The following is a 27,623-nucleotide window of genomic DNA, read 5'->3' as shown; positions in this document are numbered from 1 at the left end:
TGAAACTCATACACAAAACCTCACATGTAAGAAAACGGGCCTAACCCATCTTTTGGGTTATTCCAATTCTCCCGTCTGGAAATACTGCAAAATTGTATACAATCTTAAAATTTTGCTCAAATATAGGTTAGGCTGAGCCATAATGAAAGGTCTTTTAAGGCGAGAGGAGAGTATGGCTCTCGTTTACACTTCTTGTGGGAACTGATATTTAAGATACATTATGATTTTAAATATAAATTAATTGATTTGATGTAAAAATAGTAATGTGTTTAAACGATAAGATTGTTTTCTAACTTGTGTAAATAAAATATACTTAAATGTTTCTCCATTTTGGATGAATTTACAATAGCAATTCACTGCGATGCATTATTGCTAGGGAGTGTGTGTTGCGTGTGAAAAATGAGGTGCAACCACTGTTATGGGGAGCACAACAATTTTTGTCAAGGGGTGAAAAAAACCACTTACCCGGGAGTGAAGAACAGTGTCGGTGCGTGGTGCATGAAGATAATAAGGACAAACAACCTTGCAGGGAAACAAATTTGTAACAAAGTAAGATACCAGATCTGTGAAGGTTGATTATTGCTTCACAAATAGAATATAGACATGTACTTGGGCCTACATTAATTTCATTTCCTTTTCTGTCTGCTTATGTCGTCTTCTTTATTTTTTTTAGTGGGCAATTGTAACATGAGTGAACTCTGGGTCAAGTGAGAAGTAAGCATTGGGTCTTGTCTTTAATAGTAAGCAAACATGTAAATCCATTTTATTTCTTTTTGAGATTTTAGTTTTTGTTCATTCCCTAAAACTTTAATTTACATTAAAATATTCTACATGATCATCATCTCTCATGAGAATGGAAGAACAATTTTTCAATTAAAAAAGAATGAGGGTAGATTTTAAGCTTTTATTTAAGAGATTGTATGGGAATATTTTTATTTTTTTGGGTGGGGAGTGTAAGTTTTTTATTTTAAATAAATACATTTAAAATTAATATTTTTAAAAAATATAAATTAATAAATTGACATAAATTTAATATACTAATTATGTGTTTATTATTATTATAAATAATAAATAATTTTTTAATTTAAAATTAAAAAACGTATTCTCATTTTTTTTCTTTAGAAGTTATCTATCAAACATACCCTTAAAAAAACATAATTTAATAAGATAAGGATTGATGTTAAGGAAAATGTTTATTTCTAAAGAAAGATGTCTAATGGACATTCCTCATGTCTCACAAATTTTCACATTTGCATACATGCTAGAATCACGGTGTAAGTATAAAAAGGTTTAAATGGAACCAACTATAATTAAACACCCGTGACAAATGCGTGTAAATAGCATTATTTTGTTTACTCTAGATAGTTGCAATCAACATGTATTGCTTTGAATGGAAACAATTCAACTCACTTTGTCTGAATTTTGAAGATTAGCTTGTAGCTATTGTAATTTTCTTTTCTACACCCAATAACATTGACAATGTGTAATCTGTATATAACTAGTTTCTTTTCTTGAGCCGTGTCAGATTAACAGAATAGATTATATTTATGACAAATAACAATATAAATTAATACAAAATAAAATATATTTTATTAATAATTTCGTTTTAAAGTATCTTTAATCAACGAGTTATATAGTGTTGACTTTTCAAAATTTTGATGAAATTAAACATACAGTACAAAAATACATTAAACATATGAAAGAAAAAATGTTTAAAGTATCGAAAAACTATTTCCTGTCCTGTACCGAAAATCTTAAAAAAATAATGATATTATAATATTTTATAATGCTATGATATATATCTTATATTTATCGTTTTAAAAAATTTGATATATTAATTTTAACATTAACTGTTACTATTTTGTATGAATCAGAGTGAAATGAAAGTCACCTTATCCGAACAGGCAAGACAGTGATAGGGCGATAAATGAGATTGGTGGGACGGCAGAGAAAAAGGGGGAAGAAAATAAAACAGAAAGAAAAAAGAAAGGTGAAGTCAATCCCGCAACTGAACAGTATTTACGAAGAAGAAGAACAAAGCAAAAACTCGTGTGATTTTGGGACAATTGAAAAAGGCGCGGTTACTCGCACACCGCTTCTGTCTCCCTCAACACCCAAATGAGTATTAACAATTAATAATTTTAATATTATCATAATTCAACGATTTGGATTCTCGTTGAGCTCTGAAACCCAAGCGCACAGCTCTCACGCTTTTCACACTATCGGAAAGAAAAGGATGGGTTTCGTGTTCGGAGTGGTGGTCGGAATAATAGTGGGCCTGGCCATCATTGTGGGCTTCGTTCGTGGCGAGAATGCGCGCTCGGCCCAACGATCGCAGTTGGCCACGACCATTGCCGCCTTCGCCAGAATGACGGTGGACGATTCTAGAAAGATCTTGCCTTCTCAGTTCTACCCTTCTTGGGTCGTCTTCTCTTCCAGGCAGAAGTTGAGTATTCTTCTCTTCAATCTTCGTTTCTTATTTCGTTTTTTTTTTAGTCTATGATTCACGTTTTTGTGTTATTGCTTTCAGTTAACTTGGCTTAACTCGCATCTTACCAAGATCTGGCCATATGTTAATGAGGTAACTTCGACTGTGGATTTGGTTGTGGCTTTCGCGGTAGTTGTTGTTGCTTCTTTTTTTTTTTTTTTATAATTTTTTGCATCGGTTTTATTAGGCTGCTTCTGAGCTCATTAAGACTTCGGTGGAACCTATTCTTGAAGAATATAGACCAGTGATTTTGGCTTCTCTTAAGTTCTCCAAGTTTACTCTTGGCACTGTAGCGCCACAGTTTACAGGTTGGTTTCGGTTCATTTCATTCGATCTGATTAATTTGGTCCTTTTTGTGCGATTGGTGTTTCTGTCATCGTCTGGCAATTTTCTTTCCTTTTTGGTTCAATAAAAGCTTAGATATACCTATTTAGTAGTGTTTGTCGATAGTCAGTCAACGGCTTGTTTGGTTTTTATTTTCTCTTCTTTTGTTTTCTTTCTTTGGGTTTGGATAGCAGGGGAACTGGCTTCTAGTGCGTGGTGAGAAGAGCGGAAACTGAGAAGGTGGAAAATGAAAATTAAATTATTGTACATTTGCCTTGTGAAACAAAAATGTGGATGGATTGTTGTGAGCCAAATATCCCAAAAGTTTAAGCTGAAGGCACATGCGTGGTTTTATACTTCTATATCATAAAATAGTTTTGAAAGTGGACGACAACATGATATCATCATTTTTCGCTTCAACCGGACATGTTTTGGCTTCTGCTTCCATTGCATTAAAATTATTTTTTAGCTTATCTTAGTGAGCGAATGGAAAATATTTACACAAGTGGTTCTTGTGAGTGGGGAAGGATGTTTCTCACGTTTGCTTAAAGTTTCCCCGTTTTATGCCATCTTGTTACGCTACTAACTTTAGTTTTTAAAGATCTCTACCCAAAGATTTTGCTGATCAATGTCATACATTTCTTTGGAGCTTCTAATTTGTTGATGTTCGTCTTTAGGAGTGTCTATAATTGAGGATGCAGGGGATGGTGTTACAATGGAGTTAGAAATGCAGTGGGATGGGAATCCCAGTATTATACTCGATATTAAAACTCTGCTTGGTGTTGCACTACCAGTGCAGGTATTTCTCTCAACCTTTTACTGCCACTGCATGTCCAGCTACTAGTCATTACTATTAGTTGGTTAGATGCTTTCAAATGGTCCAATTGTTTTAGTTTATCATATTTAATATTCTCTGTCCTTATCTTTGAGGGCTCCATGCCAAACAATTGTAAGACCATACTTTTCCAATCTAATTCATTTAGCTAAGAAAATGAAAGAAGTTTTAGACGTATTGGTTCTTTTATGTTTTAATGTTACCCTAACGCTGTTGATATGAGCATAGAACACCAATTAGGTGGGTGAAAGAAAAATTCTCCTCCTCCCTCGTTTGTTGTGATTGTCAGTATGCACAAAAATTACTGGAATGTTTGTTACTGAAAACTTTCTGATTGTCAGACTTCAGTCATTTGTGCATGTGTATATTAAGTCAGCAAAGGTTATTTGTTGAAAGATTATAGTTGATTTTGTGTTCTTATATTCTCCTCCTGTCTCCTTTGTCATGATTGTTAGTATGCACAAAAATTACAGGAATGTTTGTTACTGAAAGCTTTCTGATTGTCAGACTTCAGTCATTTGTGAATGTGTATATTAAATCAGCTAGGGTTATTTGTTGAAAGATTATAGTTGATTTTATGTTTTCGTATTCTCTGTTCAGGTAAAAAATATAGGATTTACAGGTGTTTTCAGGTTGATCTTTAAGCCTCTCGTTGACGAATTTCCTGGTTTTGGAGCTGTTAGCTATTCTTTAAGGCAGAAGGTATGGTATTTCTTAAATTCAGTCATTTCCCAGGTGTTTCAGTGCACCTACATTAGGACTAGGATTTCAATGGATTAGTTCATTTTTTCATGGTCAATGAGGCCAACCATCTTTTTGAGGTTCATTTTAATTAAGCTAAACTTAGGTTATATATTTTGCAAGATTTAGCCAGATAATTTATGAAAATAATTGTATTAGTCCTATGGATAGAATTCAATTGATTTTAGATTTGTATTCTCTTGCATAGTGGGTGAGCCTTTGTGCAACAGCAAGGTTGCCACCTTGTGATTTGGTGGTTACAATTAATACATGGAAACAGTCCCTCTTCTCATGGCATCTCTCTCTCGAGTGTGCTCTAATACACCCACACGCAATGTCTTCTTTTCATACATTTATATGCATGCCAGAAACATTTGCAAGCCATATTTCTACATTGAAATTAAACCTCGTGCACACACATAATATATTTTAATCATTTGAGAACATATTGACTTTCAGAAAAAGCTGGATTTTACACTAAAAGTCATTGGTGGCGACATATCAACAATCCCTGGATTACATGATGCAATTGAGGTTTGGACTACTGCCATTGTCTGTTAATGAGTCCCTTTTGCAGCTTTTCATGTTTCTTAACACCTCTCTGACAATGAAGATGTCATGTTATGTTAATCATCACAGAGTTCATTATGTTATTTGAAAGCCTTTCTGTTAGGGACCAGATATTAGACTGTAGAATTAATTAAAAAAAATCTGGGAATGGTATATTATTTAACGTAAAGGAAAGCAATACAGGAGGAAATAAACAACCCCACTGCCACAGAGCACTGCTCCTACAGAGAGATTATAGCTCCCTGCCAATAACAGAATTTCTCTATCCAAAAAAGTGATCTCTCTCTCCCCTCTTCATTCCCTAAATTCCCCCAAATCTTCATTCCCGCTTGTTTGGCAATTCTGTTACAACTTTTGCCACCTCATCTTTTCTATTCTTAGCCCATTTTCTCCTAACATACACCCTTCATGCCTTGGGCCTTTCCTCACGACCCAAGCCCACATGTCCACTCCTATCAATGCTTCCTTCTTCAAAATGAGACTTGTCCTCAAGTCTCAAATGAGGGAACTGACTTTTGATGTTGAACTCCTCTTCCCATGTTGCTTCTTCCATACCTTGTCCCTTCCACTGTATCAATTCTTGACTGACATTTGCTCCTTGTTTCTTAATAACACGTTTAGCAAGCACTGTCTCAGGTTCAGGCTGAATTTCATAATCTGTAGCCAAATCCAATGGAAGTGTCTTTTCAATATTGTAATCACCCACAGCCTTTTTGAGGAGTGAGACATGAAAAACAGGGTGTATCCTTGTTGACTCAGGTAACTGCAATTTGTATGCTACAGCTCCTATTCTTGTCAAAATCTTGAAAGGACCATAGTACCGAGGGGCTAATTTGGGATGAATCCTAGCTCCCAGAGTCAATTGACCATGAGGCCTCAATTTTAGGAAGACCTACTCTCCTACTTCAAACTGCTTGTCCTGCCTTTTATGATCTACTTGACCCTTCATGCGAGTTTGAGCTCTTTGTAATTGGTATTTCAATTGTTTGAGAGCTTCATATCTTTCTAAGAGCTCTCTGCGAACAACTTCCACTCGCACTTCTCCTGGTAAAAATCTGGTTAGCAGCGAAGGTTTCCTTCCATAAACCACCGCAAAAGGAGTGGTCCCAGTAGATGCATGAAAATTGGTATTATACTAATATTCTGCCCAAGATAGCCATTCTGCCCACAATTTTGGTTGATTAGCTATGAAGCATCTCAGAAATGTCTCCAGACAACGATTGACCACCTCCTTTTGGCCATCCGTTTGTGGATGATAGGCTGTACTCATCTTGAGGTGAGTCCCTTGCAACTTAAACAGTTCCTTCCAAAAAGTACTTACAAAAATAGGGTCCCTATCACTGATTATGGAGGCTGGAATACCATGCAAACGAACTACTTCACGTGTAAAAATTTCGGCCAGCACCCTTGCAGAATAAGGATGTTTCAAAGGTATGAAGTGGCTGTACTTGGACAGCCTGTCCACCACTACCAAGATAGCCTCATATCCCTTCGATTTAGGTAATCCCGTGATGAAATCCATAGAGATCTCTTCCCATATTTGTTCTAGAATGTTTAACGGTTGAAGCAGACCACCAAGGGCTGTAGCAAGGTATTTTTGACGTTGACACACATCACATCCCATAACAAATTGTTGAACAGTTCTCTTCATTCCGAACCAAAACAGATTGGCAGCCATCCTCCTATATGTCCTATAATACCCCAAATGTCCTCCTTGTGGAGTTTCATGAAATTCCTTTAACATCTTAGGCATATAAGCAGAGGTTGCTGACAGCACCAACCTTCCATCATAGAACAAAGTCCCTTGTTTATATATAAACCCTGGCCGAGTTTCCTGACCTTTTTGGAGGGTGGAAATAATAGACAGCAATTTCTCATCACGGTGGACCTCTTGCATAGCCTCTTGAATTTCTGTCCATCTTGGTTGATGAATCATTGATTGCAGTTCAGTATCCCCGTACATTTTGGATAGAGCATCAGCCCCGCGATTCTCCAACCCTGGTTTATACTCAATATCAAACCAATACCCCAATAACTTTGCTGCCCAATTTTGCTGATTCATATTAGTCACTCTCTGCAAGAGCAACTGCCTCAAATTCTTCTGATCAGTTCTCACTATAAACTTCCTCCCTAACAAGTAGGGTGTCCAATGCTGAATAGCCAGTACTACAGCCATTAATTCCTTTTCGTAGGCTGATTTAGTTCAGTTCCTATCCCCTAATGCTTCGCTATAGTAAGCTAAGGGTCTGCCATTCTGAGTGAGGATTGCTCCTATTCCTTGTCCGGAAGCATCACTCTCTATTACAAACTTCTGTTGAAAATTGGGAAGGGTCAACACAGGGGCAATGGTGAGTTGCTGTTTAAGCCACTCGAATGTTTCTTGTGCTTGAGGATTCCATGTGAAACCCTCTTTCTTGGTCAATTCAGTCAAAGGTCTATCCCTTTTCCCATAGTCTCGAATAAATTTGCGATAATATCCAATTAACCCGAGAAAACCCCTCACTACTTTAACATTCTTTGGGACAGGCCAGTCTTTTACACTCTTCACCTTTTTAGGGTCCACCATCACCTCATTCTTAGAAATGATATGCCCCAAATACTCCACCTCTGTTTGTCCAAAAGAGCACTTCTTTTGGTTTGCTACTAACTGATGCCGTTGCAGTGTCTCTAATACTTCACATAAATGTGTGACATGTTCCTCCCAACTGGTGCTATACACCAGTATATCATCAAAAAACACAAGCACAGTTTTTCTCAACATGGGTTTGAATATTTCATTCATTAATGATTGAAATGTAGAGGGAGCGTTCATCAAACCGAAAGGCATTACCATATATTCGTAGTGGCCTTCATGTGTGCGAAATGCTATCTTATGAATATCAGTCTCTTTGACTTGAACTTGGTGATATCCCGACTTGAGGTCAAGCTTGGAGAAAAATTGCGCCCCATACAATTCATCTAGCAATTCTTCAATTACTGGAATAGGGAACTTATCGGGAATCGTCACCTTATTCAAAGCCCGATAATCCACACACATTCGCCAAGTATTATCCTTCTTTTTACCAAAATGACAGGGCTGGAAAATGCACTTTGACTTCGCCTAATCATCCCCACTTGTAACAATTCCTTCACTTGATTCTCAATTTCGTCTTTATAGTGGTGTGGGTAATGGTATGGCCTCACATTTACTGGTCCTTGCCCTTCTATCAAGTTAATAGCGTGCTCCTTACTTCTCTTAGGGGGGAGTCTTGTGAGTTCCTTGAACACCTTATTGAAAACTTCTAGCAGCTCCTTCAGCTCCTCTTCGTGATCATACAAGTCTGTCTTATGTACTTTCACTCCAGTCGACAAAAGTACGCCCTCTATCTCACTTTTACAGCGGCCCAACAAGGTTTGTAGAGCTGTTTGTTTATCACCATGCCTCCCTTCACCTTGAATCAGTACCCATTTGTCATCTATGTGAAATTGCATAATCTGCTCACTCCAGTCTACCACCATTCGTCCTAAAGATGCTAACCAAGCCATCCCCAAAATCAAATCCACTCCCTCCAGTTCAAATACCACTGAATCTACAATGAAAGACAAAGCCCCAATCTTCAAATCTCCTCCTGAACACATACCTTGAGTTTGTGCCACGTAACCATCTCCAAGCCTAGTGTTTAGAGCTTTCGTAGTTGTAACTGGCCAGCCCATTGCATGCACCATCTTTCTAGAAACAAAATTGTGTGTGGCTCCACTGTCAATCAACACTAAAATAGGGACCCGTTGAGACGAGCTTGAACCTTCATAGTTTGGTGCCTCAGTTCCTTCACCACCACAGTGTTTCCCAACGATAGCATGCTACACTCTCCGCTCTCCTCCTCTGCCTCACCCTTGTCCGTTATAGTCACCATCTTTGCCTCCCCGTCGGCTTCCTCTTCTTCTTCTATTAGCAACACCCGCAACTGCCTATCGGGACATTGATGGTTGGGGTGGTAAGGCCCACTACACTTGTAGCATAACCCCTTTCGCCTATGCTCTGTTAGTTCTTGGTAGGATAGGTGCCGCATCCATGAACAAAGTATCCAAAATACTGATCATCGGATAAACGCGGAACCTGGACTGTGAGATGTTCAAATTCTGTGATATATTCCTCGACACTTCCATCTTGATGGATCGCAGCCAACCTTTCAAAAATATCCCCTTCACCTATGCCGCCATACCGCTCCAATAGTTCCCTCTTGAACTGCTCCCATGTAAGACTGTTTTGTTCATCCAAAAGGGACTTGAAAAAATGAATTGTAGACCCCTCCATACAAACTTGGGCTAGATTCACCTTCACTTCCGGTGGCGTACCTTGGACCTGAAAATACACTTCTACTCTGACAATCCACTCAGCAGGATCCTCCCCGTCAGACATTGGCAGTTCGACCTTCTTAATCGACTGACGAAATTCAGTCCATAGGTCATCGCAACGGTGTGAAGATTCTCGGTTAGAAGATCCTTCTCTGTTCAAAATGACACTAGAGTTAGAAAACATCTCTATTAGTTTGGCATGGTTTTTGTCGGACTTGAGCTGCATGGTTGGTAAAGCTGATTTGAGACTAGCGACTTCTGTTTCTAACGCTACAATCTTCGTTTTCATTTTCTTTGGTGGCATCCGCTTACACTACTCTCCTCACTTTCGTATCCGGCAGGTCGGACCAAATTGTTAGGGACCAGATATTAGACTGCAGAATTAATTAAAAAAAATCTGGAAATGGTATATTATTTAACTTAAAGGAAAGCAATACAGGAGGAAATAAACAACCCCACTGCCACAGAGCACCGCTCTTATAGAGAGACTCCAGCTCCCTGCCCATAACAAAATTTCTCTATCCAAAAAAGTGATCTCTCTCTCCCCTCTTCATTCCCTATATTCTCCCAAATCTTCATTCCCCCTTGTTTGGCAATTGTGTTACAACTTCTGCCACCTCATCTTTTCTATTCTTATAGCCCATTTTCTCTTAACATACACCCTCCATGCCTTGGGCCTTTCCTCACGACCCAAGCCCACATGTCCACTCCTATCACTTTCCAATATTAATGTGGAAACTTGCAACTTAATATCATTGATGTCTTCCAAGTAGATATTGGGTTTTGAACGCATTTTAATCATTATAGAAGCCATGCCACTCTTACACAGAACACCAATGTTGATCAAAGAATGAATTATATCAGCTTGAGTAGATTTTTTAATTCCATGTTATTTTATTTTTCTGATTTTCCATTTATTGAAATTTAATAGAAAATTGCTCTCAAGTAAAATGTTGTAACTGAGGTTTTGCTTTATTGACCAAATGTTTAATATATATATATTATACACAAGTTTTATCTGAATAGTTAGCTGAATTTTTATTCTTTTATATTTCCTATATCTGTTTCTGCTTCTTTCCTTTCCTCTCCTATTAGATGAATTAGCTAGTAGGTGTCTGAGATCCAGATGTTTTATAATAATTAGTATGCTTAGTAAATTATTATAGGCGGCAATTCGGGATGCTGTTGAAGATTCTATTACATGGCCCGTGAGAAAAGTCGTACCTATCTTGGCTGGAGATTACAGGTAAATCAATTAAATAAAGAAGGATCACACGAGCACACTTCAATTTCATCATTGTTGTTCTTTTTTGTTTATGCCAGCCTTTAAGTTCTTGGTCTTTCCTTTTAATTTTGGGGGAAGGGGGAGGATAGTCTGAAATTTCAATACAATATGGTTATAATTCTAACTAACTGTTATCTATGCAATATTTAAATGTGATACTGAGAAACATGTCTAGATTATAGAGAGCTAGACTGAGGTGGCCTTTGGAAATATGTACCTCCATGTTGCTTTATGTTCTGTCCACATGCCTAAACCTGTGGACCAGTCAATCTGGCAGTGTCAATTCATGTGCCTATATCAATTATAGGACAGCTTTTATTTTTCTAGTTATTACGCTAAAATTGGAGGGTATTGAGGGAGAAAAAAGAACAGTTAGAATCATAAAAATTTGTTGATATTGGTATGGAGGGCGTGGTGATTCATAATACAAATAACTACATAGAGACATCTAATATTACTCTATTCTTAAGTTACAATAACAATATTATGAGATATATTCTGCATATTCTAAAAACTTGTTGATCATGGGATTACTTTCACAATGGTCTTGACTAGTTAAATCAGAGGTTTGTCATTCTGAACCTCACTGTTTTTTCTGGTTCAGTGATCTGGAGTTGAAGCCTGTGGGGATATTAGAAGTAAAGCTTGTGCAAGCAAAGGAATTAACAAACAAGGATATCATTGGAAAATCAGATCCATATGCTGTAGTATATATACGGCCTTTACGCAACAGAATGAAGAAAAGCAAGACGATTGTAAGTTAGTTTCTTTTTCCTCTCTGTCTCTGCCTCTCTTTCTAGAACCTATATCTGATTTCAATTCTGGAAGAAATAATTAATTTTGTTTTCTCCCTCCAGAACAATGATTTGAATCCAATTTGGAACGAGCACTTTGAATTTATTGTTGAAGATGTGTCCACTCAGCACTTAACCGTCAAAGTTTATGATGCCGAAGGTTTACAGTCATCTGAATTGATTGGATGTGCTAGCATACAGCTTAGTGAACTTCAACCTGGTAAAGTAAAAGATGTGTGGTTGAAGCTGGTCAAGGATTTGGAGATTCAAAGGGATAACAAGAACAGAGGGCAGGTGAGAAATACATTTATGACTTGCTATATTAAAACTATTGATGTGTAGAAGATTCTTGGGTTAGGTGAGAATTAGGCCTTACAATAGAGTCAAAATACTCCTCTTACGAGTTAGTTTATGTCATTTATTATTGTTAAAATGTTCCACATTAGTTAAGAATAGAGTTAAAATACTCCTTATAAGGATTTGAGTAGTACTCCTCTTACGAGTTAGTTTTTTGGAGTGAATTAGGCCTAAATTTCTTAACAATTATGTTGTAAGCAATTGTTGTAAACATTTTTCTGTTGTATGTATGACATAATAAATATATTTGCTTCTTTGTTTAGTGTATTTGGAAAATTTCCCCACTAATTAAGTAAAAGCAAGCATGCTATAATTATTGTTCTTTCTGTTAGGTACATTTGGAGCTCTTGTACTGTCCCTTTGGCATGGAAAACAGCTTTACCAATCCATTTGCCCCCAACTACTCAATGACATCCTTGGAAAAGGTTCTTAAAAGTGCAACAAATGGAATAGACTCTAATGGAAACGAAAATGCTGTTACCCAGAAGAGAAAGGAGGTTATTATTAGGGGAGTCCTTTCTGTTACTGTGATATCTGCCGAAGACTTGCCTGCAACAGATTTCATGGGGAAATCTGATCCTTTTGTCATTCTTACCTTGAAGAAAGCAGAAACAAAAAACAAAACCAGGGTAAGATTTTGATGGACTAGGAACAAAAGGTAGCATATACTACTTTATAACCATTTGGAGAATCATAGAGATGGGTCTACAATTGATATTATTGATGAACTTTACTATCTCTAGTTAAGATATATTTTTCTTAATTCTTAGGGCTGGTTAAGGGCATTGGGAGAGGGTATCTATAATGTGCTTCAAAGTTTGTTAGTTGTTACCGCTTTCCCAATTTTATGGGTTAATTATCAAAATATTAGAAACTTGATCCTAAAATTCTGTTAATTTCTCAGGTTGTGAATGACAGCTTGAATCCTGTTTGGAATCAAACATTTGACTTTGTTGTCGAGGACGGATTACATGATATGCTAATTGTTGAAGTTTGGGATCACGACACATTTGGAAAGGTAAAAAATTTGCATTTTCTTGAATTATTTACTATGATTGCCTTTTTTGGCCTAATGCCTTGATGACAGTAAGTCAATCGGCTCTGAAGTTTAAATACAATTATCTGGAGTGGCAATTTTATATTTATAGCATTGAAACAACTGAATGGAGGTTCGAAATATATGGACGTGTCAATTTTATGGGCCGTCAACTATCACTTGAAATAGTGAAACTGTTAGGCACTCCTATGTTAGACAACATGAGAAATGAGTTAGGGGTAGAAGAAGAATTTAGGAGGGTAAGAAGGAAAGGGAAATATTTAGAAGCAAAGGTTGTGAATTTATGCACCCTTTTCTGCAGTGTCTTTCGGTCTTTTTTTTTTTTTGGGGGTAATTCTGTTTGCTGTGTTGGGGGTTTATCTCTTTTTCTCAGTAGTAATAAAATACCTAATTCTTATTAGCTGGTATTAAATCTTCCCATCTATGGAGCTATAGTACTGGTTATCGAATTACCTTTGAGTGTTGGAGGAATGAGCCACAAGAACAATGGAGGAGGAGATTTAGGCGTTAAGATGAAACGTGTTGGTGGTTGATCATGGTGTGCTAGGTAGGAACATTAGAGTACTTGGTGAATGAGCCAAAACTTGCGTTAAGGGTATTTTTATAATTCATTAAAAAAAAATAATAGTTTAGATTGTATGAGGGTGTTAATTTTAAAAATAATAAATTTGTTGACTTTAATTTATAGAATTGAGTTTAAGTATACAAAAGTAAAAAGTTTTTAATGAAAAAGAACATTTATTATAATAAATTTATAAAAATATATTAAATATTTCTTAATAAAATTTACTATTATTAATTATTTAAACTTAATTTTAAGAGTTGTGATTAACAATTTTTGTAACAAACATAAAATACAAGTTAAGCAATTTACTTTATTCATGTTGCAAATGTGCAAATAAACCGTCTTATTAAGGTTAGGTTGAGATAAATTTTTCAATAAATATCAGTAAAAGAAAAATATAAAGATAAAATAAAATAAATAAAATAAAATACTCTCTTAAGCTTAGTTTTTTGTACCACTAAGGCTTCTTATTCCACAACAACGAAAGCACTTTTTCACTCTTTCATGTACTAAGGGATTTCACTTGGAAAAAAAAATAAAATTCATACTAATGGATTTGGGTCCATAATCATAGTTATGGGTTCCAATGCATGAGATCTTGTGGCACTTACTGAAAAAGCCTTATTCTAATTTGTTAAAAACTTTTGTATTCAACTTTTTTTAAAAAATTGATTTATATAAATTGATTTTAATTTGTAGAAAAAGTTTAACTTATTTTATCTCTTTATTTATTTTTTAAGTAGTTGAAAAGTTTATGCAAACCTAGTTGAATTGATAAATTTTGGTATGTTCTGATATTTCTTTCCGTAACGTATGCAGGATTATATGGGCAGATGCATATTGACGCTTACAAGGGTAATATTAGAAGGGGAATATAAAGAGCGTTTTGAGCTTGATGGTGCCAAATCTGGCTATTTGAATTTGCATCTGAAGTGGATGCCACAACCAATTTACCGTGATTCTTAAGTTTACCTGCCACCTTCCTGCCCCTATATACAACTTTCTAGAGAATGTAGTTGTGGTCTTGGAAATTCCTTCCTTGATCTTCCACACACGCATCTTGTATCTTAATAGCAGTTACAGTTAGCAAATGTACATAATTGTCTCGTCAAACATGGTAAAGATATACGAATTTCGATCAGATTATCCTTATTCTATCATTTTGTCCGGTTATTGATTAGTATTAAATGCCTCATTGATGTTGGGATGTAAAATTATCGGTACATGGTTGGATAATTAATTGTCTTTTAGCTGTTCTTTTGATGCACTTATTTGTCTTAATCCGAACGAAATGCGTATCATTTATTAAAATTTCCCAATAAATATTAAAACTCTTTAAATATAGCAAGGAGTCAATCGCATCCTTGATGAATATTATCTCCAAAAATGTATATTCGGGAAATGTCATATTATTGTGTGAGTAAATGACAGTTATTTTGTTCTAATTAGAGTCTGAATACCGTTTCGTAGTTTAAAATTATGACTGACTCAAATTATACTCTCTTTTAAGAAATGCATATATTAGGTACTAACTCAAATTATACTTTCCTTCTCTTAAGAGAGACATATAATCTTGTCCTATTTTTAAAATAAATTTATTTAAATAAAAATAGAAAAATAACAAAATTTTAAGTTTTAATTGAATTTTAGAGTTAGTTAAACAAATTTCACATCTTCAATTTTCTATCCAACTTTTCTTTATGCTCAACACTTTATTTCTAACTTTCATATCCTCTTCTATATTCAACTTTCCTTTTTTCTCACTCACTATATATTCAACTCCTCTCATTCTCACCCCATAATAGAAGAGGCTCTGGATTGTTCTTTTTCTTATTTACTTTAAAATATAAAGATGGTTGTTTTTAATTTAAATAAACTCTGTCCTAATGAAATTTTATTATGTTCTATACTTTTTAAGGGTTGTTAATAGCTAATTTTTAACTTCATTATTGATTTTATATTTTAGAAGCCAAATACCTCTATTAATCGTGGGCTTCAGAATTTCATCTAAAAATTCCAATTGGAATGGAAGTTTATTTTCCATTCTTCCAAAATTTCTTCAAATAATAAAGCAGTAATTCAGAAATACAAAAAGATTGAGCTCGCAGTTTGGTCATCCCTCTACATAATGATAACGAATATCTTGGTCTCAAATTTTCTCCTGCTAAAATCATGCTTATTTATTAGCTTCGTAGAATACAAGCATACAAGCCACGTACATAGTACCTGCACTTCGCTCACTAGGAGAGTATTGAACGGTATATATTAATAGAGGGTACACTATTTATTTTTTCACGACCTCAAATATGAGTGCGCTTCAAGTACCCCATTATATGTCGACAACTTCGTCAATAACTTCCAATAGAAAGTGCTTCAGTTTTCTCCTTCTCCGATTGCTTCCCCTGCATAGCCAAAAAATGAACCATATTGCAATTATCCTTCGAATATAAACACCTGTATGATAGTATATGTGGATGCATATTTTGCACAAGCTATATAGTAATGTTAAGTAGTATAGGACATTCTTGATTCTTGTCAACCAAAATATAGTGCAGGTCACTATCATCTATTAGCGAGTTATTTGCCTTGTGCTAAACAAGCCCCAAGTTTTGACCTTCCGGGGTTTAGATTATCTATTAATCTCCAGGAGATATTTTTTCAGTGATGTCAGCTAAGGTTCGCTTATGGAGGTTTCTCTGCTACTTTCCCAACACGTGCAAAGAAGAAAATGTCACACAAACCAACCCTTAAAATTGATACCGGTAACGATTTTAAACTTCTACCATTGTTATCATCTAGAGTAAAACTCTAAGTAGCGGAGAATGTCTACTAATATTTTGTGCGTTGCCATTTGGGCAAATGCAACGACTACTTTCAATCATAGAGTTCATCACAACAGCAAGATGATGACATATTTTTCCCTGCCGCTTGAATCTTGATAGCTATGCCAAAAAAGATGAAGCGAACCTACCAGTACTGGTTATGCAATACGAAAGCGTCAGTTGGCACTTTCTTGCCGTCATCGTTGCGATTCCAGTGGTAGATAGCATGGGTCCTATTCTTTATCTCCAGTGTGGAGTGTCCATAGCTTGCTTCTCTAAATGCAGAATATTCTGGCTGTGGATCCCTAAACCTGCACGACCAAGGATGGAATTAAAAAACCTATTATGACATGACATCTTTGATCAATCATAACTACAGAAATTACCGTCCTACGAGGATTGAATCAAATTCATGAAGGATTAAATAGAAACCCAAAATAATAATAATAGGAAATAAGATAAAAATTCTGCTGTTAGATAATCCTTTTTAACGTTCTATACATGACAAATGATTTGATTAATTTACCTTGCAGCAAGACCTTCTTGATTTCCTCCATCTCCGACTGTTATGTAAACAGGTGCTGATTTGTCAGGTGTAGGATACCTCTTACCGCTTGTTATGTTGTAGTCTACATTGGAAAATCGATACTGAAAGCAGGACAAAAACATTCGACACATAAGAATCCACTAGGACATCATGATTAAACAATCATATTTCCTAAGCTAGTGATCTTAAGATACGGTGCAACTATCTGTGTTGTGCAAGGACCAAAACAAATGAGCAGAAAGCAAAAAACATACTGATCTTTCATAAGCATGGACATGACCAGCAAAGATCACGTCAACTTTGTATTCGATGAACCAGCTCTCAAAAACTGCTCGCATGCTTTCACCCTCCATAAAGTGAGCTTCATTACTGTTGTAAAGTGGCACGTGCATGATCACAATGAGCCAAGGTGTCTTCTCCCTATCAACTCGCGTCAGCTCTTCTTTAAGCCATATATATTGAGGTGTGTACTTCACTGTTATGAAAGATAACTATTAAAAATAAAAAAATAGTATACGCCTCTATCAATTGTTTTTTAATTGGAATTGGTAAATATTTGTTTTCTTCTTACATTGGTATCCTATTCCAACAGGACAATTTTGCTCGTATATAGGAAACTTTTTCTTCATATTTATTTCTTTTTTAGTAATCAATATTGTATCGACACTTTGAGCATGAAGGAGGAATATCATTTGCTATTTAGCGTGGTACTGAGGTAAGTCTTGCATAGTTTTGTCTAAAAAGGGAGAAAAAGATAAATAATATAGTTTCCAGGTTAAATATTGCGCAAAGCTTTTACAGCTATGAAACACTGGGAACCTGAAATTATGTAATAGAATATATAACTGTCAATCAACACTATGAACCTACTAACTAATTGTCTGATTCAAGATGTAAGGAAGATTACTAAGTAGATAAAGAGAAAATTAGTTACCAAATGGTGAATAGCTGGATAGCACAATTATATGAGCAGACGCGCGCCGGATTGCATACCAGAGTGGGCTGCTGCTGTTGGAGGCCAAATAAGGGGTAGTATATCGGTGAAGATAGTTCTTGAAAGGATCAACTTCACCCTGACCATGAAGATTTATTTGAGAACATTAGAGTCAAGTTTATAAATGAAACCGTTAATTCAAAGAGTATGACGTTTTCAACGTAGGCAACCAGAGAAAATTGAAGTCTTGAACTGAAACTTCAAACAGGTCAATTTAATTCTACAGTAAACCTTATGAATATTTACTTCAGCACATGCTATCAATTGGTACTCACCATTCACCAACATAGTAGGAAATGGTTTTCCTGTATGAAACAGGCATTTATTTGCCAGTTGAAATATGGGATATCTTGAACTACCCTCTTATCATCAAAATTCTAAAGAAATCGAGAGGAATTTGCTCCAAAACTAAAGAAAACGAAATGACAGCATGTAACAAAAGATATTTAGTCCAAACCATAGTTTGATGGAGCTAAATCATATTTGGTAAATGAGCGTGCATAATTCAAGAAAAGGAATAAACCAGTCCAGATGTAGTAGTACTCTACCATGTAGGGCATATACTCTACTTCGTGATTTCCAACAGACCACATCCATGGCTGATATGCTGTACTCTTTTCAACAAACCGGCCCCATGAATCCCACCGTATACCAACATCAGTGTACTTATACCTATCAGCATAAGAAAGATCTCCAAGATATAAGACAGCCTGGGCTCCACTCTGCATATAGTGCTCAAGTGTGGAAAGAGAATTAAACGTTTGGCCTAAATCACCTGCAATGCACACGCAATTATTCATTTATGAGAACCACAAAATTAAAAAAATATGGGAGTTCAAAGCAAGAGGAAATGCTGATAGACACACTGTGAAATAGAAATAGAAAGAGTCTACAATTGAGGATACAGAAATTATTTTTAAGTAGAATAAACGTCGGAAAACAGACAACTTACCAATGATTCCAAATTTGTAGGGTGTATCTGGATCAACTTTGGGAGGTGTTTCAAACCAAAATTCTCGAGAAGAATCACCACTTCCGATTCTATAGTAGTATTTAGTGTCATGCTGAAATGGGGAAATTGTTGAAACTAAATGAACACATTCTACATACAGAACGACGAGAATTATACAAGTATGTGTGATGATTTGAAAAATGAAAACATATATGTTTTGCTGTAGATTTCACTTCTCAATTTATTTTACTTTTAACATTGCAAATAGAATGCCAGTGATGGTGCTCCTAATTTGATCAACGATTACCTCAAGGCCTTCGATATGACAATGATGAATGTAGCCGGACTTGTATTCATAGAAGGTATAGTTTGTAACAGTGCCCTCTGCACTAGCTTGCAATTTATTCTCTGCTGTGCCATATTGTACAGTGCTGGACCCTGGTTTATCCATGGTCACCCATGAGATGATTACCGCTTTACCCTCATAGTCACCTTGCGTGATGTGCACCTGCAGTGGAATTAATCAATGCAGTAAATCATCCGTATAGCCTCTTTTCAGTTCAAGTAAAAAATTTCGACCACTGGAATGGTTTTAGCGTAGCCATAGGCATCGATACTTCCACCAGTGTATATCCTCAACATTAATATTTTAGTCTAAAAAGGAGACTTGATTATTCAAAAAGAAAAGAAGTTCTTCGATGGGCTGGAGAATATTTTTTAGTTCTGTGGGTTTCTTGTAACCAATGGATAAATAAAAGGAATAACTTCAGAATCTAAAACTGTTTCACATGTCCAATTTGATTGCTGAGGAGTAGAATCTCCTGCTCCTCAGGGTTTCATTAAATAACATCAGATAATAGATAATAGATAATACAATCATCCCAGTTATTTTTGTAAGTCTTACTTGTTGAGGTGCATTATAACCCTTGGGAGCTGCAAATGCTTCATGATCGAGGGGAATGTCAACAGCTGGCCACTCTGACCTAACAAAGGAGCTAGTGATTCCTGCACTCCCATCTCTGATAGAACTCAAAAAGACAAAGGAAGCAAGAACAAAATTCAGCAACATTCCGTGCATCCTTGTATCCAGCGACATAAGTGTTACCTTCAAAAGCCTACAGAGTCCTAACTATCTGCATCCAACAATCGAATGAATGTCATTCACACTATACAGTATCGTGCCATCACTCAGCAACAGAAACTACTTGAATCAACTAAAAATAAGCTAGCATTTTCCATTAACCAGTCCAATTGTAAAACAGGAGAAAATGCACAAGCCAATTACGAATTCGCGTTCGAAGATCAACTACACACTCTCTCCACCCACTCATAATGACGCGTTATGGTTTGAATTCACAGATTTATAATTATAACAAAAGCCCGAACTAGGCAACAGCATTAGCATTGACCTATTCGAATCAAAATTCGGTCATGAGAGCACAACGAGTGCAGAATAATTAATGCTATTAATTATTATTGTCGTTATTAATATTATTTGTATGTTGTTCCATTTCGGCATTGTAGTGAATCAGGGAGAAAGAAAGCGAGAAGAGAGCAACAGCTTACCTTAGAATGAAGCATTTGCAGAGGGAGAAGAGGTTGGTCATGGAAGAAATTGAAGCGCGGTGATTTGTTATAAAGAGAAGGGAAGAGGTTAGAGACAATGACTCGCGTCCAAACTGGGACTCACACGTGGCTCTATTCCATTGGTCCAAAATCTTCACCCTCGAAATCGCATGGACATCGCGAGGGGAAATATTATATTATTTTATTTTTGTTGTTATCCTGTTTCACTTTGTCCTCGTGATTTTATGTTAGAGCTAATTCTGTCCTTGTGAATTCCAACGTGATAAACAATTTTAAAAATATCAACCTCGCCCCTTTTTATTTTCCAATCAGAATTTACCTATTTATTGTAAAATTATACTTACTTTATCATATTGGACACATGTTTCAATGTTGGGCCAACCCTTATACTTGTATGGTGGTCTCATGCTATGGGCTATCGAGTAGGCTATGGACCGTGGCTTCGTGAATAATCTCATTTGGATCATTCCCATGCACAAACGAAAAAGGAAAGCATACAAAACTCAAACTTCACGTACAAGTTATTGCAAATTTTCATTCTAGTCATATGTTTTAGTCTCTTAGTTATTTTACAAGTTAAAAATATCAAATTACTAAATATTTATAATAAGTCTTTTGATTCAAGTATTTAAATTTTAAGCTTAATTATCCAAAATTTATGAAATTTTTAGTAAATATTTTTTGTTATTCAACTATTTACTTAAATTCATTCTATATCTTTCAAATTCCTTGTCTTGCCTGTGTTTTTCCAACAAAATTTCGCATAAACAAAACTCGTTGTAATACGTCTTAAATGTGAGCGTTAAGACACATTGACACCTTGGTAGTCCATCGAGCACGATGTGTTTAAGAAATTCAAAGACATTAAACAAACTTTAGTTTCACCGTGAATCTATAATTTATTCATAAGTTTTAATATTAGAGTGGAAATCAAACACACTGACATTTCCGATGATTTCTTAAATAATCCAAAATGAGACGTGTTCAGTGTACATCAGAGAAAAACTCTTATGGAAACCAAACTATAGCCATTAATTGACTTAACACTGAGGTGACTATCCCGTTTAAATCTAGATAATGGGTCATTTGGCAAATTACTTGGTAGGAAGTTCTCTCAAAATCATAAACACGTCATAAACACCAAGAGAAAATAATTTTGCCACATCTTTGAGCTGAAACAATTTGACGGGCATATGCTTAGAATATTAATATTATTAGGAAGAATGAACGAAAATGAAAGAGATTTTTTCAGGCTGAAACAATGTTTGACCATGCGTATATGTGTTCTTGGGATTTAAGGAATCCTCTGATATTGAAAAAATAAAAAATAAAGAATCTTCACATACAACTCTATCTTTTTCAAATATATAATAATTACGGTAGACTAACGTAAGTTAGCATGTGACTCATCCACAAATTAACAAAATAACTTGTTATAGAAGATTTTTAAAATTATCATATTTATGCTTTCATCCTTTAAATGTAATACTTAAACTTATTTTGACAACTTCTAACAAGTTTAAATCATGTTCTCTTCATCATACTGAATCTATAACTTTTTCATAGGCATTCCCTTATCTTCCTTGTAGGGGGAAGAAGGCCCCGTTGCATATAATACAAGCGACACTACAATGCTTCATTAGATGCAACGTAATTTAAAACATACAGACAAGAACAAAACGTCCTCGGAGGACAAAGATTTAAGAACATGATGAGAAAGTTTATGTGAAACTTTGCTAAAACGACCCGTCTTAATCCTTCTCGGCACCATCCCATTATTGACCCCAATGTTCTTTGACACAGGTGATGATCCAGAGTTTTGTTCAGCACTCTTAGCCTCCTATACATGCTTTCTCTTCGCTTTTGGTTCTTCTGTATTTTTCTTTTCCCTGTCAGATATCTCAGAGGACTTTTAATTCCAAAAATGAGTTAGGTTTTCGTCCTTATCCTCGAAAAAAATTTATGGTATCAGAGAATCGTTGGAAGGTAAGGATGTGATTGCAAACAGGAGATTTGACAAAGATCAGAGAGGTATTGTAAATTGACCAAGTAATATTAGAAATAATAAGTTGCAAATTGTTCAAAGCTGGTATAAATTATATTTGTTGATTAACTTTATTTTTTATCTTAACTGTTATAACGAGTTAACATGTAATTACGGAGAAAGAATAAATTTACATAAATATTAATTATATTGTTTAAGTTTGAAAAATTATAAGTAAGTTATATATAATGAATTTTTATTAAAAAAAATATAATATTTAATAATATCAATATATTAAATTGTATTAAATTTTATAAAATTTATTATACATAATTTTTTATTTTAGATTTAAGCTCTAATACTTTATTAAAATTTAATTTTAGTATAGGCTCAATCCAATATTAGGAAAGATTGAAGTCACATTCCCTTATATATCATTTTGTTGTTAGCTGAAACATGGGACTTGATATCTCAATACTTTTCCCTCTAACTCAACTAGTTTTGGACTAAAATATTTTTGTTAACTTTATGTTTTTGTTAGACTTATCTACTTTAAAACTTCAATATAAGTCTAATTCATAAAGGAATGAGTGTTTAGGCTTAACTGGTCTTTATCTACTATACTCACCTCTTAATTTATTGTGTTCTAAATTTTAGAAATTAAAATTTTTAATTTTTTTTATTATCTTCAATAAAAATTTCAATTATTCATAAATACTTATTTTTATATTTGTAGAATCTCCTCATCAAAATTTTTGTAAATACCTATATTTATACTTATATATTTTTTACATTCTATAAACTTAAAATTTATCATAGATACCTATGCTTGTATTTATAAAATTCATAATACTTAATCTATTATTTATAATACTCTCAAACAAAATTTTTACTAATTACATATTTTTTTGTTTCATTAGAAAATATTTTTTTTTCTAATAAAAATTACATGATTCGTTACTCCTATTTATTTATTTATTTTCAAAATTTGAATTGTCTTCAAATACTCTCTTCCACAATTTATTCTTTAACATTAAGATATCTTTTATTAAATTCTGTCTAATATATTATCATGTATATATGATATATGTATTTTTTTAATATATTTAATCTTTACTAGTATAATATATTTGATTGATTTATAAATATATAAAATTTTTAATTTTTATGTCTTCAATCTTTATGATATATTATAATATTTTATATTTATAAAACTTGGTCCTTTAAATGTTAAATCATATATATTAAAATAAAACACATGTGCATTAGGTCACTTATCCTTTACTTTAAATGTTAAAGTAAAGGATGAGTGACAAAAGGAAAAAGCTTGAAGAGAAAAACAATAACATAAATACAATAAGTTAAATAATTAGTTGAACTCTTGAAATCATTTTGATTTGTTTGAAAAAAAACACAATAACGCAATAAATAATAAATTAAAAATAAACTAATTTAAGGTTTAATAAAATTATAAGGTGAAGGGTGAAGGCGTGGAGAGTATTCCACGGATTAGTTAGAGTAGTTGGCAATTGGGAAGTGGAAGAGCAAATAATGTGAATAAAGTAACATTGTTTTATTAGAAGTTATACTATTTAATACGTTTAATAAGTTATGTTATTTGATATATAGTAATTTTTAATAAAAACTAATACAAAATTATTAGTCTAATTTTTAAGTATACATTCAAAATTACTTGTAAAATTGGAATAATAGATTAGTAGGTGGCATAGATATATATGTAAGGCGTGTAAGAAGAGGGTGGAGTTATCAGACACAAACAAAAAGGGCGATGGAAGAGGCAACAAAAGAAGAGAGTGAGAAAATGCCACAAATTGTAGAAGTGCTGGAAGCATTGAAACAAGCCTCACACGACATACAACAACACCACTCCTCTGATTCTCCCTCCGTAAAAGCTCTTCTCGAACTTCAAACCATTCTTGCATCAGACCCTAACCTCTCTGCTCTCTCCAACCACCTTAACCGTCTCAAAACCCTAGTTCACACGCTTAACCGCTCCAACGGTCTCCGATCCTTTCTCACGCGCCCTCTCTCAACTCACTCACTCGCCCGAGTCGCCGCTTCGATCGAATCGGAAATCCAAGCCTGGATCGACCGCGAAACGCTCCACACGCTCTCCGCTTCGCTTAATAACCCTCTTGACGACGAGGACGAGTTGGTCTCGCTGTTGACTCAATTCCAGGACCGAGTCTCCCAAGGCTTCAATCGCGAGTTGCAAGACCTGGTTCTCAAGCTGAAGCTTTTCCCCTCGCTCCAATCGGTTCTTTTGGATGCCAAGTGTTCGAACCGGGTTCGCGAGCGAACCGGTTTGGCCGTGGCGGCGTTGATCCGGTTCAACAAGGACGTGTTCGTGGGTGAGGTTCTGATGGGTCCCACTGTTCGAGCCTTGCTTTCTATGGCTTCCCCTCTCTCTCTGGAGGTCTTGTGTTCCCTCATCAGGTCCATTAGGTCACCTCTTGTTGACGAGATTGAGTCCAATGGCGAAATCCTCAATGTAATTGAATTGTTGAATTCTCAGGATCTGCAATTGCGCGTGCTGGGATTCGAATGCTTGCTTGAAATTGGGTACTTTGGACGCAAGGAAGCGGTGGAAGCTATGTTGAAAGAGGGTGTGGTGAAGAAGCTGATGGAGTTGCAGAGATCGGAGAAGGGTGGGGATTTGATTGGGTTGGATCGTGCGGTTGAGAAGAAAGAAAGGGTTAGTGGGTTTTTGGAAAAACACCCTTTTGCGAGCTGTGTGGCGAGATTTGCAGTGCAATTGGAAGTGGGTGAGGGGCTGCGACAGAGAGAGAAAAGGGCTTTCAAGCCTGAGATTTTGGTGAGAGTTAAAGAGGCTTCTAGTTCTGATGCTGAAGCTGCTACCATTGTTGCTGAGGTTTTGTGGGGTTCTTCGCCTTAAGTTTGTTTTTGATTCTGTACAAATTGGATTTTAGGAACAAATAATTCAATTGGATTAATATTAGTGTAATAATTTTTTATTCTTTCTTCACTGACATTTGTATAATGTGTTGTTGTAATTTGGGTACGTGAAGAAATTAAAGGTTAAGGAGAAATACAATATTGATTTAGGGAAATGATTACTATTATTTTGTTTGTTTCGTAATGATAATCGAATCGAGAGTTTGTGGAAATGAGAAAATAAATTATGATGATACACAGTATGCCGACGATGCTTCTATGAGAATCTTGTATGTAAACAATAACTACTTTTTAAGACGCCCTTTGAGATTTGAGTAATGTCTAGTTATGTAAAATTTCGGGTCTCAACTCATCCATTTTGTTCAGAAAAGAATATGCTGAGGACAAATGGGTTAATCCAAGAGTGGCTGGGGAATGAGGATTACGAAGGGAATCGTTTATGGGATATGCGATTCTTGTGGTGGAATGGTGGGGAATGGAAATAAATAATCAGAATACGTCAGGTTGCTTGTTGAATAATCTGAATGATTAATCAGGATTTTTAATCATCTTGCCTTCCATAGGGGCCGTGTGGTAATACATAGGACAGTGTTTAGGTATGTTATTGCTGATTTTTTCTTGGTAAAATATTAGAGGTTAATGTATATTATGCAGGTGAAATTTTAATTTTGATTGGAAAATAATAATGTTATTATATCTAAATTTTTTCTTGGTAGATATATTTTTTTTTGAAATAATCTCTCAATCAAAGAGTAAAGTTCCTTAAAATGATGATTGAAATGCAGAAATGTAGTATGTTCTAGCAGTGGGGGGTAATAGATTCAGGGTGCATCTTTTTTTTGGCCCTGAGGGTACTTCTTACGACTTCGAATTCAACACATTTACACTCATAGTTACTAGTATTCTTCATCCACAAAATTATGTATTTTAAATGAGGTCTTATTTATGTTTTCGTTAGCTAAATATAAGAGTTTAGAAACTTAAAAGCAACGCTGAGCACGAAGTACAAATTAATTTTCACAGCTTCAAGTTGTTTCAATTCTTACAAAATCGATTCTCATAACTGTGAACAGAAAATCATTCACACGAGATTCTCCTTTGTTTTCCGTGGCGCCAATGTGTCCTTATTTTTACGAGTTTGCCACATTCATTCATATTTGTTACTCCTAAATTCCTAATTAAACCATTAATATGAATTAGAGTTGCGTGGAGAAATTGGCCTTTTGGGAGCCTCTAGGAATCGCTATCTTTCAAAATTGTAATGTCAAGAGCATAGAGCACGGTTCCCACTTTCATATTCATATATTAGTTGCATTCTATACAACCACATGTTGTCAAAGGCAGGTCACCATCAACCAAGTTACTTGTTCAACCTGATCTTTCTTTACTCCATTTATTCTTAAATAATGAGGCGATAAAAACACATACAACGATAAGAAATTATTTTTCATGGAGAAAGGAATTTTCAGAGAGACTTTTAAATTTTTATATTAATTAGGACTTGCTTTTTTAAGGCATACATTAGGATATCATAATAGGATAAGACGTTGATAATTTGATACAACTAAATGAAGAGAATTCCTTACTTCGAAAGTCATTTTGTAGATAGAGAAAATTAGAAAATTCATAGCCAAGTGGAAAAAGTTTAATTATTTTAATTATAAATTTTAAATGTAATATATATCAAGATATGATATTTTTAAAAAATTAAAAAAATATAAAGTTCAAAAATTGTTAATAACATTTTTTGATGCAGACGTACGAAATTTAGGGATAAAATAATGAAAATTTATAAAATATAAAAAAAATTGCTAAAAATATAGAGAAAACTAGAAAATTCGTAGTCAAGTGAAAAAAGGTTAATTATTTTAAATATAATATATACTAAAATATGATATTTTTAAAAAATACAAAAATATAAGGTTCTAAAATTGTTAATAGCATTTTTTTGGTGAAGGTTTAAGAAATTTAGAGATGAAATAATGAAAAGTTATAAAATATAAAAAATTTGCTTAAAAATAAAATATTATAAAAAGTCAAAACTTAGCCAATAATAAACTTTTAAAATACTAAAAAATATAATAATGTTTTTTTATAAAAATTGTCATTAACAAAATTTGAAAATTTTCTATATTTTCATAATTTTTTTTCATATTAGCATTTTTTTTTCGTATAAAGAAAAAGGAGCCAGTGGGGGAAAAAAAGGAGAAATTGAAGAAAGGATATTGGTGATTGGCTTTCATAAGAGGGGACCTTTGATATTGTATTTTAGAATTATTGGCAGCATCGAATATGTATTTCTGATCAGATTGCAAAACATTGCATGTCCTTCATTACACATTCTGTATGCATCCCCATGTTTGATATTTTTTTATGGCTATTGGTAAGAGTACAGCTGATTACTAAAATTAATAAAAACTATTTTTTTATTCACATTATATTAAAAATA

At 34.6% G+C, this 27,623-nt stretch overlaps 3 protein-coding genes across 7 annotated transcripts; 2 read left to right on the top strand and 1 right to left on the bottom strand.

Moving 5' to 3' along the window:
- Positions 1-2,132: 2,132 nt before the first annotated feature.
- Positions 2,133-14,641, top strand: LOC113874903 (synaptotagmin-5-like). 3 transcript variants are annotated; one of them, XR_003506106.1, is made up of 12 exons: positions 2,133-2,446; positions 2,531-2,581; positions 2,676-2,796; positions 3,490-3,611; positions 4,248-4,349; positions 4,848-4,922; positions 10,460-10,539; positions 11,183-11,333; positions 11,436-11,666; positions 12,062-12,387; positions 12,634-12,747; positions 14,171-14,182. XR_003506106.1 is itself a non-coding variant. In XM_027513164.1 (12 exons), the coding sequence occupies exons 1-12, from the start codon at positions 2,237-2,239 to the stop codon at positions 14,315-14,317; spliced, it is 1,701 nt and encodes a 566-aa protein (XP_027368965.1). In that variant the 5' UTR covers positions 2,133-2,236; the 3' UTR covers positions 14,318-14,641. The 3 variants fall into 3 exon arrangements, 2 of the variants coding, with proteins under 2 accessions (XP_027368965.1, XP_027368963.1); XM_027513164.1 differs by having other exon boundaries at positions 2,133-2,451; positions 2,536-2,581; positions 12,062-12,358; positions 14,171-14,641; XM_027513162.1 differs by having other exon boundaries at positions 12,062-12,358; positions 14,171-14,640.
- A 717-nt stretch (positions 14,642-15,358) lies between these two features.
- LOC113874902 (bifunctional purple acid phosphatase 26) lies at positions 15,359-20,289 on the bottom strand. Its single transcript, XM_027513161.1, has 10 exons — positions 20,233-20,289; positions 19,571-19,799; positions 18,974-19,174; positions 18,667-18,778; positions 18,263-18,489; positions 17,655-17,793; positions 16,975-17,195; positions 16,700-16,821; positions 16,323-16,484; positions 15,359-15,753 (listed from the first exon to the last, which is right to left on the bottom strand). Exons 2-10 carry the CDS (start codon positions 19,760-19,762, stop codon positions 15,681-15,683), a joined length of 1,449 nt encoding a protein of 482 aa, XP_027368962.1. The 5' UTR covers positions 19,763-19,799; positions 20,233-20,289; the 3' UTR covers positions 15,359-15,680.
- A 1,945-nt stretch (positions 20,290-22,234) lies between these two features.
- LOC113847435 lies at positions 22,235-25,375 on the top strand. 3 transcript variants are annotated; one of them, XM_027476539.1, is made up of 2 exons: positions 22,235-22,239; positions 24,049-25,350. In XM_027476539.1, the coding sequence occupies exon 2, from the start codon at positions 24,060-24,062 to the stop codon at positions 25,152-25,154; it is 1,095 nt and encodes a 364-aa protein (XP_027332340.1). In that variant the 5' UTR covers positions 22,235-22,239; positions 24,049-24,059; the 3' UTR covers positions 25,155-25,350. The 3 variants fall into 3 exon arrangements, with proteins under 3 accessions (XP_027332340.1, XP_027332339.1, XP_027332341.1); XM_027476540.1 differs by lacking the exon at positions 22,235-22,239 and having other exon boundaries at positions 24,010-24,674; positions 24,774-25,325; XM_027476538.1 differs by lacking the exon at positions 22,235-22,239 and having other exon boundaries at positions 24,001-25,375.
- Positions 25,376-27,623: the final 2,248 nt, after the last annotated feature.

Source organism: Abrus precatorius, unplaced genomic scaffold, assembly GCF_003935025.1.
Source record: "Abrus precatorius isolate BTA unplaced genomic scaffold, Abrus_2018 Scaffold8, whole genome shotgun sequence".
NCBI classification, from domain to species: Eukaryota; Viridiplantae; Streptophyta; class Magnoliopsida; order Fabales; family Fabaceae; genus Abrus; species Abrus precatorius.
This window is presented reverse-complemented; position numbering and strand designations above follow the sequence as displayed.